Below are 20,156 nucleotides of genomic sequence, written 5' to 3'. Positions count from 1 at the left end.
ATGGCTGAGTTCGTTGTTCAATAACTCTGTGACCAACTATCTTATATTTCTCTCTCTTTCTAGTCCTTTACTAACTATTTATTACTTCATCTCTTCTCAACAGCAACTGAATGAGTTGAACTATTCAACTAATGAAATTAGCACATGGCAATTGCTTTCAATAATGTATTCTTTGTGAAGAAAACAAAACTGTTTGTCGCCCCATGTGATTGTGTTAATCATTCTCATATTTTGGAGCCACGGAATCAACTCTTTATTCATAAAATGGACATTGAAACTGAATTTTTTACAAACTAGTAGACACTTCCACTTGTTTACAAGTTAGCAAGGGATTAATAGTAATAAAAGAGAATATCGCAGTGGAAATTTAAATTTATTTATACAACTTTATCCGCTTTAACAGAGCATTTTATATTCTTGAAGGATACAGCATCTGAAAAGGAAAAGAAAAAATAATTACTCATATTTAAATATTAAAAAATAAAAATGGAAGAGATTCATGAAACTAATTGAATGTTCATAAAACTAATCAGGTAGTCTAAAAAGCATTGAGCCTTTGGGGGACACAATTGAGAATACATTTATTATGATTTGAAAATAACGATATGAAAGCACATATGCATAATTTTGTTCGATGATCTGTCATTTTTCCGGCAACACCACAATCCCGTCGCTATAGAACTTCTGTATATAGCTCTTTAGAAACTAACTTAACATTATTTAGGAAGTTCTGCAGAGACCGAAACAAATGATAGTCTGACGATGCCATACAGTGGATGAATTAAAACCTCCCTGCTCCATCTAAGTTCTCTTAAATTTTGATACGTTGTTGAAGATATATGTGATTTGCGTTATCTGCATAGTATATCATACCCTTTCTGTTGACAAGTTCCGGACATTTCTTTCGAATTGCAAGGTGCACTCGCACTAAGGTCGACAGTACAGGTCTGCGTCTGTTGTTCTGACCAGTGGTAGCAGTTCCTCATGCACGGTGTTCTTTCTATCCCACCCAACACAAAGCATACCTTTCTGGGCGTCAGTGTGGGCTTTGCACATAACTGTGGTGCATCTACTCATTTCAACTACGATCATTTTTGCACATTGTTGTTGTAGGTTATCCACTTTTCACCACGAGTGATCAACCGCTTCGAAAATGGCTCGAGTTTGTAATTTCGGCAGATTCGATCGAGTCAATGTTTTTGAGTCCGATCATATGGTACTCAAATGTCGAGCTTATTTTTGTAGCCAGCTTTCTCCAAGTGAAATAAGACTATCTGGTAATGAAGGATTAGGTTATTAGCGATGTCACAATTGCTTACATACCGGTTTTGCTCGACTTTTGCCAGCATATCATCCACTTTTTGTGTAATTGGTCACCCATTGCGAGCAGAATCTTGACATGAAATTTCCAGGACAGCAAATGAATCATATTTTGTTGACTGCTTTTGATAACCTACCTTTCCCATAAACAGATCGAATTTCTTCACGGATCTGCAGAAAGTTTTACTCGTCTTCACAGCACAATATCTTACATCTGATTATGAGAATTGCAACACTTTTTGCTATATACTAGCTTCAGTTGCCATTAGACCTGACCTGCTGAGACTTATATATCCTGATCTCGTCTTCTCATGCTCAAAAGACTCATTACTTTTTAAACTACTCGATATATCAATAGTCTGCCGAATTAATACGTATAACAGTAAAAATTTAATACTTAAAAATATCAATGTGCAAGAAAGGTTACTTAATATTCCTACATAACAGCTACAGCATGACTGCGTTTGACATGGAACTATTCCGCCCAATTATTATAACAACACTCACATATTCCATCTCGCTTAAACGTATCAGTAACACACAATACCATTCTCTTCAATAGTACTAACAAATGAACCTAAATATAATGAATATTTATATTATAAATCCAAGTGTATTTTGTGATCAAGTAGCAACGCACATGCAGTCCCAGAGTGCCTTTTTCTACCTGGAGTATATTTTTCCAAAATAAACAATCCCTTATGAATATCTTAAATTCCTTCGTTTATTAATTACACTGTAACAGTTTTTAAAGACTTTAAGTAGCAGTTCAGTCCAAACCTACTCTATGTTTTATGACACTGAAGCAGTACGAAGTAAACTATTATATATAAACAGTTTTGCTCTTATGGTCACTAGTTGTTCTACCCCAAACCTTCACTCGCCTCCAAACTGTCTGCACACCAGCGACATCTCTTGCCGTTAGGGAGAAGGTAGCGCTGCCAGCGACAACTATTAGCCTGATTGTGAACTACTGGGAATTAGCGTGACTGAGAGTAAGGCTTCTGGCACTTATAATATGGATTAAGAATTAATATTTTTTCCCTTAATTTTTATGCAACTCGAAACTCTTTAATGTTTTAAACTTTGCAATGTGTACTGCTTGAACTGATAAGTTTTTAAAATTATATATAGGATTTTGATAAAATTATAATGGGTACTGACAATATTAGAATTTAACTGCGATAATAAAAGACGTCTACAGTAATTTGCAAATTTCTCTAACTCGGATCTAATTCCAGCTTTGGACGAATCACTGTAAATAATTAATGAAGACTTATCAGCCAGGAATAATACAAGAGGTAAAGAGAAGACGAAAATATATATACAGGTATAGCCGTGAACCTTTTGGGGCTTGTTTTGGAAGTAGGGCTGTCAAGACAGGATGATGTGACATTACCGAGCGGTATATGGGATATCATGACCATAGTATTAGATACTACGGTACTTCGCCTCGTTAGTTTCACTGGCAGTATTACTGCTATAGATGAGACCAGAATGTAACTAGTCTTAAGCTAATTTGGGACTGTATAAATGGGTTGTTTAATATTCAGTGAAACTACGTAGTCCTACACGTCTAAAACCTGTTGTGATTACTACTTCCCTAAATGCCGGTAGTACTGATCCCTCTTTCTGATGTCCATTTTTTCACAACTCTTAAATTCCACTTCTGAAATAATCATTTCTTATAATCTTACTATCATGGCGATATAGTATAACAGCAAAATGGGCCTCCGTTTACAAAACTAGGTGCAACATGCACAGAAACAAAGTCTACCGAATAACTCATCATTTTCTCTGTTTACAAAAGTATATACGATACTTACAGCCTGTCTAAATATATATTACAAAAGTAGAAGGATCACATTCACAAGTCACAGGCATCTAAAAACCATCGAATGCCTTCACTTAGGGTTGCCATATTTCAAAAATGAGAATCCGGGACGATACTAAATTACGAGAATCTTTGAAATGCTCAAAATGAAAAGAAGTGTTATATACGAATTTACTTTCTTCATTTAGATAAGAGTTGTTTAAGTATGTCTTCACATTTTTAATCATTTTAGTAGGCCTCCTCCTCCGTAGTTAAGCGAACGTAAGCAGATAACTTACCTCCTCCCCCTTGGTAAGCTTTTTTTTCTTCTTTCTTTTCTTTTTTCAGGATCTATTATGTTTCGTGGCTTTCAAAGAGTTTTCATTCAAGGTATGTTGTTTCTTTATCACACGTTTTATCTGTTCATTTTTTTAAAAAGAACAGTTAATTCACTGACTTCTATTTTAAAAAAATATTTAAACATTTTCCCATTATTGTCTGTTCAGTTTTATTAAAACAATACATTTTTCTTCTTGAATGACCAGCGGAATAGGTCTATCACCAAAAATATCGGTCAGGGATTATTCATTAAAATATTTCAGAAGCACGATGTACATTGAAACAAGAGTACTAAAGATAATAAAACTGGGTAGTAAAACCGTGGCCCTATAAAACGAATGCTTCGTTCAATGTCGTAGTTGTTAAATCATGAACTTAATTAAATCCATGTTTTATGTATTTTTCTCAACTTTTGAACTGCCATACTCAGAAGCCGAAGAGAATAATTATATTTCTAATCCTGTTATATATATATATATTCTTTTTCGCTGAAATCCGGGACAAATGGCAACCCTACCTTCACTCCGAAATTTAATTTCACCGTCAATTTAGATATCGGCAACCTAGCATATTTAGAACTTCCAGCAAAGTTCTTTTGTCGAGCCAGTTTAAACTACTCGATCGTCTCTGCCATTTGAAATACTCAACTTTAACCCCGTTACCCTATTTGGAGGATCCGAAGTAGAACATTTATAGCACACAATTTCAACCCCTTAAAATAATGACGGCACTGTTTTTACGTTTTTTCATATTCGCAGTCGTTTCGCTGATACACGAGGTAGCAACGGACTTTATGGACACGAAATGTGAATCCCTACCATTTCGGATTGGGTCAATTTAGCGACTTGAAACTTCCGGTAAAATATTTCTCTTGTAGAGATCTTTCCAAAGATAAATCACTCAATCCGCTTTGGACCTTTTATAGTTCAAAATTCAAGCCTCTCACAATAATGATGTACGTCTTTTGCGTTTACTCATAATCGCAGTAGTATCGAAGACACATGGGGTGGCAACGGACTTTATGGATACACTGTATATCCATATTATATATAAAAGAAATACAAGCCGTATTTTGAATAAGTACGAACCTGAAGAGTTTAAAAGTGAAGGACTCAATAATATTGTGGTTAGCATATCGCTACGATAAGATGGACACCCAGTGGCGGATTCGATCCTTGGTGTAGCTGCTGATTCGACTTTTACTGAATTTAACTTTGTAAGGGATTTTTTAAATATTATTTTCCTTAAAATGTTTCTCACTGCAGAAAAAAAAATTCGAACTTCAACAAAATTCTCTTTTATTCTAAATTTTTTCCACAGCAAAGTAAGTCCATATATTTTCAATACGTACTTTAAACAATGAATATACTTAACTCAAGTTCTTAAAAGTATCTATTCGGTATTAATGTTCCAACTAACACATTTCCCTTGTCGTCTGTTAATTTTCAGTTGAGCGTGACACGATGTCAAACAAACCATTTTTTTCTCTCCCTCTCCAGTTGATGTGGTGATAGAAAAATTACGGAAGCTTTCAAATATAAACTATTAGTAATTAAGCTTCAACATTTGTTTGTTTCTATACGCACCAGAGGAAGGGAGGTCAAGGTCATGCCAGTATTCTTTGAAGACAATTAATAAAAACAACTTCAGAATAACGAGAAACATCTGCACAATCTTTCATCGGCCATCCATCAGCCTTCACCATTTACTTCTACTTTATTTTTATTTTTTTTTTTTTTAAATAAATAAATCTCTCTTTATTCTAGTCTTTGAACATTTTGTTACTAGCTAGAATCAACTACAAGGTTACGACTAAGAAGTTTAATATTAGAAAATTAGGAAGGTCTGACGTAACTTAGCTCAAAACAAATGTCACGAAATTATTTTACTAACGTTCTCTTTCGTTTTTGTTTTAACTGACGGAGGAGAAACACTTATCTACTGAAGTTAAAGAAATCGGAACTATTAACGCCTATAGTTAGTTGCCTTGCAGGTTAAAATAGACGACTAGGTGCAAGTGTAAAATCACAGTCAACAACGAAGAGAATATGGGCCGGGATCGAACAAATAAACTTATGTAGTCAGCGACAGAAGTTCTTTCCTTTCGACGAAATTAGTTTCGTAAATAACTTCAGAAAGGAAGGACAATTTGAGTACAGTTTTCAGTAAATTAAAAAGAATGTAATTTTCTGTACATTCCAGCCATACTACCGTTATTCCCAAACGGAAAAAAACTATTGTCACTGACTGTACCAGATATGACTACTACATTCCCTCGAAGCTTATTGTAGATAGTAATCTACAAGTGCTTCAATATTCCATTTCAGCACCAAGACTATATTGTAACAAACTTACTGGTTCGTTAGATAATAAAATTGACCGACTTTTAAATTACCTTGTTAAACCTTTGATTATCTTTTGAAACTTCGTAAAACATTAACTTACATACAACACAACAGCGAGTCCATGACATTCCATTCCATTATATCTTTTTTTTTTGTTACTATGACAACCTTCAGTTCGTCGTTCTTAGTTACGTATCTACATTCCAATTATATATTCGAAGTACATATATTAATCTTGTATTATTTTCTTCTTTTTCTTCCTCTATAAAATGAACTGGCTTGTACCTATTTATAAACCAACTATTGCTCGAAGCGAGTACAAGTATACAACATACCGTTGTAATATGAGACATGAACCGACAACTTAATGCGAGATCTGATTTTATTCGGAGAGAATATTCAAAATAATTTGTTTAGAAACTAACGTAATGTGTTCAAGAATATACTAATGTGGTATAACTTGGAGGTTTGAAACTGGAAATCCTGACATTCCACCTGGTATTCTTGCTTAGATTCGTATATCTAGGTTAATGATTCCTGTTGAGAGCTTATGTCGTTTAGATCTCGCATTAAGCTGCCGGTCCAAGTCTCTTGTTTTAGTGCTGAAACGGTACAATGAACTCCAAATCAGATAGACAATCGGAATATTTAAGTACTCCTAGAGCACTTTTCATACAACAATCTAGAGCAGTCGTTCCCAATCTTTTTTTCTATCTGGGGACCCTCTTCTTGTATATTTCCACGGCCCCTTCTTATACTTCGTTTATCTAACATGCTTTTTGTATGACCCCTTCTGTGATCTTAAAGAGTCAGCACTGAGTTATCAATTCGTCAATAATAATAATGTCCTCAACAATTTATACTTATTTCTAGCACGACTTTTTCATACCCTTGTAGTGCAGTATTTTTACCAGTTTTGTTCTTAAAGGAAAGCAATTTTTACCCATTGCTTTTTTGTGTTTGTGTGGTATTGTTACAACATTCGTAATATTTGTAATTAAGAATGTAGTTCATTTTTTGTCAGTTCTTGAGACCCCTTTCTCGCTAGTCACGTCCTCCAGTTTGGGAACCACTGATCTGGAATCTAACGTGAAATTCTGCCTACCGCTGCACGGTGAACCCAACAGTAATGTATATAGAGAAAATAGCAAGTGCATGACAGCTATTTGAAGTTTTTTTCTCCTTTTCTTTCCTTTCTCTGAGAACTTATAGATGATGAATAATCATTTTAAATTCAAGATACATACTAATTAAAATCTAACAGATCCTTCAATAAAGCACATTAAAACATGAAGTTGACCAATTAATATCAGTAGGTTTTCTTCTTCTTTGTGAAACCAAGAACTTCTGTTTTTACTGTACAAGAGTTAAGAACGAGCAATATCTTGGAGAGAACATCAGCATAAAAAGAAGAAAAATTCTACAATGGGATTCAACGTTTTTTTTTTTTTTTTTTTTTTAAATATATAGGGTAGCCCAAAAGTAGGTATACAGTTTCGTACTGATCGCCTTACGGCATTTTATATAATTTACTTATATCCATACAGTTTTAACTTAGGCTCGTTTATTATTTGTTTTTAATTTCTTTTCACTTAACTAGAGTTGGAATAGACCAAAGCAAATAACCTCATATCTTAATAAACTGTCGTACTTGATGCAGGATTGTATACCTACTTTTGGGCCACCATATATATATAACAACGCTTTATCGCGCTAACTTCTCATTAACAAATCTCTCAGATGAAATACACGGTAGCCTAAAGAAACACATTAAACGCTTTGTAAATCGAAAACTGTGTTATCAGAAAACACAAGTTTACGACTTATACTTTACTGACGTCAGTCTCACGTAAGTATCATTGGCATCAGTCGAGCAATATGGCTGCTACCCAGGTAGAAAAAGCTTTCTGGTTACTTGAATTTGCAAAAACAAATTCTGCTACCATCATACAGTGGCATTTCAGAATATTATATAGTAAAAACTCATTGTCCGTGCAAGTCTGGAAGACCCCCGTACCGGAAGAAACGGGTCCTTACCACACGCAGCTCGAAAAAAATCATCATATAGAAGTTCAAAACTACAAGTTCCAAAAAAGATTGTGTGGAATATCCTGCGTTAACGTAATGTTCCTTTACCGTTTGTAATTACTCGAAAGTTTTAGTGAAAACGACCTAATCGCCTGTCAGTTACTCTTTCTACATGATCATGAGACTACGAACTGGAGAAAGTGAGGATCTCTTTGATCAACTAATTCTCGCCAAAGATTCAGCTTTCCTCATGAGTGGTACAGTATATGAAAAAACACAACGTTCATATATAATACTAGGGTATTTGGAAACCCGAGAACTGTAGTGCTGCATGAGAAATGAAATGAAATCAGTTTTTAAAGTTCCACAGTTATGCTGGCTAGACTAAAGGAGACGGTGATGAGAAATGATGCAATGAAGAGTAGGAGGAAACGGGAGAAAACCAAGAAAACACACGCACATGGTGTTTGTTCTCCACAAAGTTCACTTGGGGCGAACTAAGGACCCCATGCGCCAGAGGTGAACGCTCTACAATTAGGCCACGTTGCCCCCTATAGTGCTGCATGTTAGGGATTCATTTAAACTGGATGTTTTTGTGCACTATCCAGTTAAAAAAAAAAAAAAAAAAAAAAAAAAAACTTCCGTGCACTCGTTGTATCCACGACGTATTAATTCTTCTTAATATAATTCCTGCTCTCTCTCAGGTCTACTTGAAAACCGTTACTTCTAGTAGATCATTCCTTATATACTCAAGATTTTTCGAATGATTATGTTACTAAGAATTTCAGGAAAATCCTTTTCAAGGGTGAATACGTAAGAAAAGAGCAACTAAAAGTAAAGCTTCTAAACAGGTTCAAAGGTGTGTCACATATTCATGACTAAACTTCAAATACCTACAAGTATCTCCAAGACACACTTCCAAATATCTACAAATTTTAGTCCTAGAACTTTAAAAACGTTCATTTCTTTTAGGCACACCATGTATTTAATCTACTGATGTGTATTATTTTCAGCAAATTTTGGAAGTATCTTTTAACATTTTAAAAGAACATTAAGAATATTTCTATCTGAATTTATAAAAATCAAGATTAAAACTATGCCGTCATTTTTTTCTTAAGCTATGTCCAATATGATTACTTCTACATAGCAAGTAAAAGATAACGTTCCATACGCTCCGTTATATATCACAACAGTTGCACTTTCAAGGGACACGACTCTCATCTTCAGTTGATTTGAGTTTGAAAAAGGTTAAAATGTAAAGCCATATGGAAAGGTGAAAAGATAAAAATAATTATTCGAAGTAAATAAGCCACTTAAAATCCACAAACACTACGACGAATAAACCTATATTAAACAGTATGAACAGATGACTAGTTTTCGATACCTGGGTAATATTAGTAAGAACATGGAAGCTTCTCAATTGCGGCAAGCGACCTGCCAATAATGGCAGAATACCTATGATGATGATGAAACACTATGAAGATAGCCATTGTTCTCATTTCTTTACAACCTGCGCCAATACGTAGTAAAATGGGAAACAAAACGGTACTGGATTAATATTCCCTTTGTCTACATTGAGTTCAGAATTAAATGTAGAATGTAAAAAGGCTTCTGAGTTTTACATTCAGTCTTATTTTTTTGCTTTTTCCATTACGTGCACATTAACAAGATCGTGTTATTCTTAAGGTGCAATGACAGTCTAAATAATTCATGTGGCTTGAGTGTTTTAGTAGAGCGAACACGTTCTGTATTCTGATACAAATATTCCCTTTTGGTTTGATTTATATACAGTTTATCACACTGCCATATGACATTGTCAACTACACTGGATACTTGAGAATCTGTGAAGTAACGTTTGAACTAATTTTGGGGGAACTTCTGAAGTATCAATATTATATATTTGTAATATTCTCTACCTTTTTAGAAACATATGGAACCAAAGCGGTGCCAATCTCTTTCTCCGTGATAATCCTGGTTGTACTATTTGATTGACCTGAAATTTTCCTTTCCTATTTTTATGAGGTGCTGTACTTCCTGATTACGGTCTTTAAGAAGGTCTGAGAGAATTGCGGATTGGAAAGAAAGAGGAACAATAACAGTTGAGTGACTATCTTCATAGTGCTTAACGTAGGGTCATTCGCCATAATGGTCGTTCGTGGAAGTGAAGTGGTTTGCTTACTTCGAATAACCATTTTTATCCTTTTACCCATTTAATTTTTTTCAAATTGAAGTCAGCTGAAGATGAGTCCCCCGAAATGCTAATGTTTTGTGATTTATAACAGTGAGTATGGAGAATTATCAGGGTGGCGACAAAAGCTACGTGAAAAAATTCCGACTTTACAAAGTTTTCATGATTCTTTTTAAAATTTTCCCTGATATGTAATTAGCAATTGCTGATGGACAAACAAGAAAATATGAATAATATAAAAATAAACCAACGTTTTTTCAGAAATCAAGAGATTAACATCTTTCCCTGAAACTTGAATCTTTCATTTTAGAAAGGCAAGTCACATTCACTAGAAAAGGATGTGTGTATGTACAGGGTGATAAAGTCCCGTAACCGCCTATCGAGTGTCCACATATTCATAGATGGTCGCATTGTATTAGTGTGGCGTCATGACAGAGGACAACTTTGAGGCAGTGTGACTATTCCTTACTATTTATTCCAGAATGCCTGTATGTTACAACAGCGTCTTCATAACACAGCACGATTCTCCTCCATATATGATGTGAAATTCTAAACATTGCTGGTGTGATGGCAGTAAATGCACGTCGAACGGCATTCTTACGTTCGTCAATTGTATCATAGCGTGTGGCAAGCAAACTTTTGTTTAATGAACCCTCATAATGCATTGTTGCAAGGTGACAAGATCAGAACTTCGGCCACTTCAAAGAAGCAGGCAAATGGACAAAACCACGTCTAATTCATTTATTAGGAAATATCTCACTGAGATATTCTCTAACGGAAATAGCATAATGGGTTGGTGTTCCATCATACTGGAACCATTCACTACCGAGCAATTCCAGATCTTGCAGATATGGAATAAAAAACAATAATTCATTAACATCTATGTAATACATGGGGATAACAAGACTTCGTGGTAACTCTGTACATAAAACTAGCTGTGATATATTAAGGCTTCTCTCTCAGCTCATTCCCGTTTTTTCTAATTTTTAGTGAAGCTTAAAGACAATGAAGAATATAAAACATCTGCAAGTGGGCCAGAGAGACCTCCAAAATGCTTTTATATGAACTAATAATTGTTTTCAAGACCCTCCATATAGTGCATAAATTTGGGTGTTCAACATTATGACGTCATCAACTGTGCATCCAAATTTCTGGTCCACCATAAAAAGTTATGCACTAAATTGTTCGCAAGTGGTGAAGAAGAAATGAAATGAAATGAAATCTTTGAGTTTTACGTCCCACGGTTATGCCGTTTAGGCTAAAGGAGACGGTGATGATGCGAGATGAGTGAAATGGTGGAATGAAGAAAGTGGGAGGGAACGGGAGAACCCCGAGAAAACCCACGAGCACGGTGTTTGTCCACCACAAAGTTCACTTGGCGGGGGCTGGGATCGAACCCGGGACCCCAAGCACCAGAGGTGAACGCTCTACCACTGAGCCACCGCGCCCCCGTGGTGGTGAAGAAGAGTCTTAACATATCTTTCGAAGGGGGGGGGGGGGGGAGACGAGAGTAGTATTATGCAATTAATTCCACTTCTCCAAACGCCTTAACTTACTAATATTGCGCTTGTCTTCTATTATTTTAATCTTCTTAGCTTCACGTTAATTCAGAATGATTTTTTCCCTTATCTTCAGCTTCTTGTTTTTTCTCTTGCTCTAGTTGTTGATTTGTTACTTCTGGAAAACAAATACGGACATTTCGTGCATAATGAACTCGGGATTTCCTTATGGATAGCTTCTCAAGGTCATTCGGAGAAGCCACTGAATCTACGCGCCTTTGGCGTGGGAGACCCGGGTTCGATTCTCGGCGGGAGCTCATGTGGTTCGGATTCCACGTTAATCAGTAGGTCCACGTCTCATATAGCCTAGCTGCTGAAAGGGACGCTAAACTAAAATCAACTCAACTCAAGCCACTGAATCGCACACAAGTCTGAGTAGAATTTAAGTTTGTTCTTTCAAATTATCTGTTACACACTATGTATCAATTGAAAATCTCTTTCTAGACTTGAATTTTCATGACAGAAAATTAAAACCGTTTTAACATTTTCAATCATTTTACTATGAAGCATCCAAATTCTCTAGCCAAAAGTCATCCAAACATTGACCCGTTCTAGAATACTGACTCATAACTCTGTCTTCCCTATTGACAATTATTTCCAACTAGTTTAGCTGAAAAACTTCATGTGATTCATTTCAACATCAGATCTTGCAGAAACATTAAGATCCAAATATGAAAGAGTTCTAGGCAATTTATAATTTAAAGGTGATTTCTCCAGAAGTTTAAGAACAAATTTCTGCATATAAAATCCAAAATGCCCAAATGCGTTACTGGTTGACATTTCTTAAAGGCAGTACCTGTAGTAAAACAAATGTCAAAGTTTTTTGAAGAAAAATTTTCTTCATTTTCTACATCAATTCCTATACATGAATTCGAAGAACTAAAATATTTTGATTTTACAAACTTATTTCGCATCACATTTTGTATCACCTCTGATAAAGTGTTGTAAACAAAGATTGTGAAGAGAGTCAGTCTGAAATTCAGTAAAGAAAAGTTTTATTTCTGAACCAAGTGCCTAAAAGAAGTTTAGGATTAAAAATTTACCCTCTTCCAACATACCTGATACGATCTGATAGCTCAAACATTTTTTATTCTTCCTGACATGTTGAATACACCACAGAAGATACGAAATAATGTGAATGGCTCGCTGACAAACACTACCATTTTCAAGCCAACACAAAACAAAATTTGAATAGAAATTTTTTTGGAGTCTCTATAGGAATGAATTCCGCACGGCGTGTTCGAACATCCTTAACTCTCAGAAATTCAACGATTCTCCCTCCACCTTATTAACTCAATTGCAGCCTTAAATGCTCCACGCAAAGTAAGTACCCTACAGCTTCCTACATCAAGTATTACAGGATTATTTGCAGTCTTGATATCTGACTGAAAAATAACCTGAAGTGTAAAATTTACATTCGAGCCACCAATTTTAAGTTTTAATTATCATTGAAGTTAAGGGTGAAAGGGAATATTTGAAAGTGATGAAAAGGTCAGAAGCTGTAGAATTCCCCAAAAAGGCCCAATTAAACAGCGTGCACACTTCCCTTTTTTGCAGTAATCCAGAATCGCACATTTATGTCTCCAACAACTGAATTACTTCACTTGTGAAGAATGGTGATAACCCATACATGAAGTGTATGTTATTTTGATACATTGAAGTTGCATTTCCCCGGTAATCTCACTGTCTGGGAACGCAAGGAATACCTTCGTACCTTTAGCAGATGTGTACACTGATGTATATCATTTAATTCTTCATTTATAATGCCGTCATTTTTTAATAAGAATCCCTGAAAACTAATTGGTTATTGAAAGTATGGAACACATTATGATAACACACTGTGTTCCAAACGCACAATGACCAATTAGTTTACAGTAATTCTTAGTAAAAGGGATAGCATTATAAATTCAGAATAATTATGATGTATTCAAAGTGTAATGACAAATTATTTTTAGCAGCTATTTCCAGTACCGCCCACGGGTGCCCTTCTTCGGGGTTAAAGCTTAAGAGTATCCTATTTTTTTTTCCCCGTTAAAAAAAAAAAACTTATTTTATAAAGCTTTGAATATTTGGTATTGGCACTGAAAAATCATACAAAAATTTGGCTTAAAAAAGTAACACCATAAATATGTATTGTTCACAATTGCTCTAATTTTTAGAATAATTTTAAAAATACATATTTTTTAAAATACTTGAGAAGAATAATAATCAGAATTTAATCATTACAAATGTGTAATTATTGATGAAATGAAAAATGAAATCTTTGAGTTTTACGTCCCACGGTTATGCCGGTTAGGCTAAAGGAGACGGTGATTATGAGAAATGAATGAAATGGTGAAATGAAGAAAGTGGGGGGAAACGGCAGAACCCCGAGAAAACCCACGAGCACGGTGTTTGTCCACTACAAAGTCCACACGGTGCGAGCTGAGATCGAACCAGCGACCCCAAGCACCGGAGGTGAACGCTCTACCACTGAGCCACCGCACTCCCCTCCCCTGAGCAGAATAGTGATATGTGATAAAACGTGTATATTATACGATAATCGACAACTGCTAAATGGCAATGAGGCTTCAAAACTCATACCGAAACCAACCCTTCAATCTAGGATAATGGAGTGCTGCTGTTATTATTCACAATTTGTTTCTGAGCTCCGGTAAACCACTAAATGCTAAGATCAACTGCACCCTGCTGGATGAAGTGTATAAAAATTTATTGGAGTAGCCTAGACTGGTCAACAGGAACTAATCTTTATTGTTTCGCAATCCACGCGGCAGCAACAACAATGCAAAAACCACACAACTTGCACTATAAGACTCTTCCACATCCACCATACTCAACTACACCTCTCATTTTTTTTTTTTTTTTTTTCTCTCACAGGAATGGGCTGAACAATCAAAAAGCTGTCAAAAACGCCTTTGATCTCGAATGCTCAACTTCTACGAAAGTAGAATTAATACACTGGTATTTCATTGGGAGAAGTGTTTAGGATGTAATGACGAATATCTTGATTAACACAAGATTTTCCCACTCAAGTTGCTGTTATTTGACGTTTCATTCCCACATCCAACATTTTATATGCAACAACCATATTAACGTAGATAAATTAATATCGACCTATATTTACCATTCTACATTTTGCAAACACTTAGCAGGTTTCAGATTTATTTTTTAAAAAATTAAAGGTGCTACTTGGAAAATTTACTAACATTACACTAATGTGATCTGTATGACTATATACTTACAACTCGTATTCTTTGACCCATAGCCTTCGGAGGAAGATTTCGCCTGAATTTCGCTCTAACTGCTCCACTGCAACCGTGTGGTCTTGTTATTTTACCCCAAATTGCACGAACTTTGGATTTACGTGCATGACCAGGGACTCTTGTCGTTCTCTTGCCCTACAAACGAAAATTAGATAATTCTGTCAATTGTCTTATATAAAATGTTACAACGAATCTTCTGCTTCTGATACATTTCAGTGACGATTAAAGTGGAACTTGAATAACATATTGTGAAAATCCATTACCTTTAGTAGGAAGCAATATTATTAAAGAATATGTAATCCAAATTATCGACAGAATGAGCAACAATATGGCTAGTTAACTGGAGTTCTCTATCGGTACCGAGGCTATAAGAAAAGCCCATCAAACAAGTAAACAGGTTGTCTTTCATACTCCACCTGCCTAATACTAGCTTTGGTAATGAAGTGGGATTTCCTTATCACTTTTGTCAAGAAGTCACTATATTTTGTAATATATGGATATTATATGCACAAGAAAGAAAAAAAATACACGTTTCAACATACAGCAAGGTCAAAAAGAAGAAAATATAAAATAAAGAGGAGCGTCCAAGCTGTATGTGCTTAAAATACTCTGATACAATTGGGTTAACAATGTTGCCATTTTTTTTTTTTTTTTTTTTTAACGGCACTACATCATGTTATTGCATATTTCAAATCAACTTGTTAAACGAAAACTAAGATTTATTATTCGGTACTGAAAACTAAGGACGCGACAATATCACAAACCAGGGTTTGCCCAAGTGGGCCCAGCCCGAAAAAACCCACCGGGTTTTTTCGGGTTGGACCCACCTGAAAAAACCCATCTTAAAACCCACCTGGGTTTTTGACTTTTTTGTTAGTGTATTATTGGTACAACTAAGGTGATCACATTGAAAGTTATTGTTATCAGATTTTAAACTTTCTTTGGGCGAATTATATGCTTTCATGTTAAGATAGACAACAATATTCAACATAAGACCTTTATAAAGCTCTAAATGCACTGAATAAATAAATAAAACCCTCACCTTAGCTTAGATAATTGTAGAACAGATTAATGTGTGGATTATGCTTATAGCCTATTTGAAGTAAAGCAAGCGATTGTATATTTTAGAAAATACTTTCCATGAATAGTGTGTTTCCTGATTTGGCACCGCCGAGGGACGTTATCCCTCATACGTTGACGGGTTTAATGTCATAGGTGCCGGTACTAACAGTAAATATGTAAATACATTAGTAAAACTATTAATATTATTTCTTACCTTTGATGGTAACAAAAGTATTCAGTAAAATTTGGTTTTCCAACAACAACAGTTAAGTTCAGTCATTTGTTGCTAGCCTTCAAATAAGCATTCTGTAGAATCAACACTAGCAATAACGTAAAAATTCTTGTCAAAATTAAGAAGCTTAATGCTCGGAGCTCCGTAAGACTACGTAACGCTTACTATTTCAAGTGCTCCATTCAAACTTCAGTATTAATGGAAGTTTCGATGTATAGTAAAGCAAGCTGCATTTTCAGGGAAAACCCATCGTGAAAGAAGTGTTCGGGAAATTCCCGCAATTGAACCCACAAAGCATCGAAAGTGAATACTTCAACAATAAAACTATTTATTTTACCCTGGAGGATATTTCATTTCATTTTAGACATTTTGAAACATTTACTTTATAAAATATGAATTATAGGCTTATCTTTGTTAATTGTTTTAAATTAATTTTCGGAAAAGAACGGTCTTGCAGCAAGTGCTCGGGTAATTCCCGTAATTGAATGCACAAAGCATCGAAAGTGAACTTCAACAATAAGACCATTTATTTTACGTTGAAAAATATTTAAGATATTTTGATGAATTATATCTTCGTTTTACATTAATATAGCTATTTGGTATTCATATTTGGCGAACGTCACTGAGGCTCCTAGGATGATTCGATCTACATTTGTTCGTTTGTCTGCTTTTACCACACAGTGTTCAACTATCGGTCTTTTAAATTTTCAGGATACAAACCAGAGACACTCTAAATTTTCTGTTTAGATTCTGGCAGCATACCAACGTAAAATTACAAAATGGCGCGCTTTTTTTTAAAAAAAAAAAAATAGCTTATATAGACTGGCGAAAATCCCGGAGGGATGATGGGGACATATCCCTTACAATCTTGGAACTGTCTCCCTCAATAATCCGATTGGAAATGTGTCTTTTAGGAAAAAATGTGATGATTTGTGTCCAACTGCCACAAAGGAAAGTGAGATGAAATTGATACCTCCCAGAGTAAGCCTCAAATCTGACCGCCTCCCAATGTTGAAGAAGACAACTCTGCTCCCCTGCCCATGTTGTCCCGGAGTCCCACACAGGGGACATAAAATATGACGATATTATTATTACTTTACAACTTTAAAATCAGACTGGCAACATTGAAAACTGTTAACAGGGAATTATCATATTCGGATCATCCCTTGTAAACAGTTTTCAATGTTGCCAGTCGGATTTTAAAGTTATAAAGCAATAATAATATATTTTATGTCCCCTGTGGCGGACGCCGAGTGTGACATGGGTAATCCTCCCCAGCATTGTTTTTCGCCTTCATAAATATTTTGCACATCGCATATTATATTATATTATTTATATATATATATATATATATATATACCGTCTTACCCATCTCCCCAATGTTGAAGACATTTGCGCCGCTGCTGATATCACGCTACAAAGCGCAATTTTAGGTCTTTCCAGTTGAAATTTTCAGAGTAGAAGCACAAGGGACTAAATTAACTGTATATATTTTGGCGGCATAAAATTTCAAAATGGCGGCCATTTTTCAAAATAGCGGGCATCCATGATACAAGGTGCAATTTTCGGACTTTTTAAGTTGATATTTTGAGGGTAGAAGCACAAGACCTTCTAAATTTGCTGTATAGATTTTTTCGGTGATCCAATATAAAATTTCAAAATGGCGGCAATTTTTTCAAAACAGCAGTGAATAGAAAGTTGTTGCAAGTTGTGACAATGACACTCATAAAATGTAAATCATATTTTAACATTTTTACCCCAAAGAGATTGAAATATTTCGAAAAAACCCAATTAAACCCGAAAAAACCCACATGGGCCCAGGTGGGTTGGGTTTTTTCAAAAATACCCGGGTTTTTTCAAACCCTGTCACAAACATTCGAATTTTGGTGGCCTCTATATCAGCAATAAAAAAAGTAACACCGACGGGGCAAAGTACATCAACGTCTAATGCTCTCACCATAATATAGCAGATTTCGAACGAATAGGAACAAAATTACAACTGAAAATTTGATTTTTTTTTTCTTTTTTCAAAAACCTTCATTTTGAAAAGCTGCTAAGATAAGTTCCTCATTCAATTGCATAAATACATGTGAAATCATAATACAGTTTACAGCAACTTGATACCTCAAACCGTTCTGGAGATATGGTAAATACTGGTAAAGTTTGCAACACTGGTTTCCATTATGTAATTCCGAGAACTTGCTGTACCTACATCTTTGAAAAACTGTTGTTGTAATGTTATTGAAGCAAAGTATATCAAAAATTAAATTAAAAAGTTCCCCCAAACATACCATCTTAAGCAATACATCAAATTTAATAGTTTTTTCGTATCTCCCAAACCGGTTCGAGATACCAAATTGTTGTAAACGGCATTATGATCTTTATTTCCACTGACAACCAGCTACGTAACTGGATATGATACTTATCTAAACATTTTTTCAAAGTAAAGTCCTCTGAAACGATTCAAATTTACAACTTCTTTTAACTATTTTACTACTCGTTCACAATATTCATATGGCATTGATATCTGGCACTAAAGTACTCTGGATGTGTTAACCCATTTGTCTTGAGTTATTACTGTTGTGGATCCTGTTTTTTTTTTTTTTTTTTTTTTTTTGTTTTTTTTTTTAAATTCTTGTCGTTCTCGTTTTCGTTTTACGAAACTAATACTTTAACCCTTAGAGAAAATATGTCAAAGATAAAGACACACACACCTGAATGAAAACAAATGTGAAATATATATTCATCCATATTCCTTTTATCTAGCTGTCATATTGTTTAGAACGGAAAATATAACTTTCGGAAGCTTGTACAGCGTGGTCCGGAAGTGGGCGTACCCCTAATTGGTGTTTTCTGACGTTTTAGGTTTTAACCACATTTGGTAGCATTGCTTGCCACTGTCTGATAACAATGGTATCAGACATTGTTGTGATACAGCAGGATGGAGAACCAGCGTACTTCGCGATCACCTGAATCAGACGTTTCCTGGCTGCTGTATTAGAAGAGGTTGTGCATCTCCATCAGGTCCCTTTGCCTGGCCCCCAAGAAGTCCCGATCTAACGACACCAGACAATGCTCTCTGGGGGTTTCATAAAGCAACAAGTAGAAAGCACTCGTTATCAGACAATGCAGGAATAACAAGCAGTTGTGGAACACACCTTCACCCTCGTGACTCCGGAGTATCTCCACAAAACAACATCTGCGAGAACTTGGCGCAGAATTCAGCTCGTGTTACGACATGAATGGTCATCATACTGATGTTTATGACTCTTAGGTAACCGTGTACAGACATTCTACCATAACTAACACTATACTGTTGAAACTAAATGGCGGGGAGGGGAGAGGGGTACGCCCACTTTCGGATCACCATGTATATTCGTTGACAAAGCTACCTGACTCATATATGTAGGTTTATTGCTTGTTAATACAGCTATCTATTATTGTATTCCAATATATTCAGAAAGGATGGCGAAGGAAAAACAGTTTTACTTGTCTATTTGATCTACGACTACATCACAGGATGGGTAAAGTAAATTTATTCTGAGATCATATTAGCCTAATACTCACCTTATAAACGTAAACACAGCGCTTGCCTACATAGAACCAACTGTCTTTCTTGGTATCACATCCGTGTATCTTTAGGAGTGCTGTATTTTCGTGCTGATTCCTTAATCCTCTTTTAAACCCTGTGAACACAGCCTTTACATACAATCTACCATGAAACTTTCTCAGTCGACGCTTCCTGGTAGCTTCTGCGGCAGTTGTAGGCTTCTCTTTCACCTTCTTTTCCTTTTTCTCTGCTTTCGGCTTAGCCGCCTTCTTTTCGGTGTCTGCCATTGCTACACCTTACTCTGTAACCAGGAAACAAAATAATACAATACAAAGTTATGTAAAATACTTTTTAAAAATGCAATATTTTATTGACTTGCTTCTGTCAGTCTGATCACGCAGAACTTGACTGAACTGCTCACTGCAGTATCATCCTTCTGTACTTGTGTGCGTTAAAG

At 35.5% G+C, this 20,156-nt stretch overlaps 1 protein-coding gene across 2 annotated transcripts in view; it reads right to left on the bottom strand.

Moving 5' to 3' along the window:
• Positions 1–354: 354 nt before the first annotated feature.
• The window catches only part of RpL35A (ribosomal protein L35A), a 30,005-nt gene continuing 10,203 nt past the window's right edge, over positions 355–20,156 (bottom strand). For both annotated transcript variants that reach the window (XM_081769901.1, XM_081769902.1), the window contains exons 2-4: positions 19,717–20,000; positions 14,835–14,990; positions 355–433 (exon numbers count right to left, since the gene is read on the bottom strand). In XM_081769901.1, coding sequence (XP_081626027.1) covers positions 410–433; positions 14,835–14,990; positions 19,717–19,986 — 450 coding nt within the window. In that variant the 5' untranslated portion in view covers positions 19,987–20,000 and the 3' untranslated portion in view covers positions 355–409. The remainder of the gene's footprint in view (positions 434–14,834; positions 14,991–19,716; positions 20,001–20,156) is intronic.

The sequence above is a fragment of the Thermobia domestica genome, chromosome 8 (assembly GCF_964235325.1).
Source record: "Thermobia domestica chromosome 8, izTheDome1.hap1.1, whole genome shotgun sequence".
In the NCBI taxonomy this organism is placed as follows: domain Eukaryota; kingdom Metazoa; phylum Arthropoda; class Insecta; order Zygentoma; family Lepismatidae; genus Thermobia; species Thermobia domestica.
This window is presented reverse-complemented; position numbering and strand designations above follow the sequence as displayed.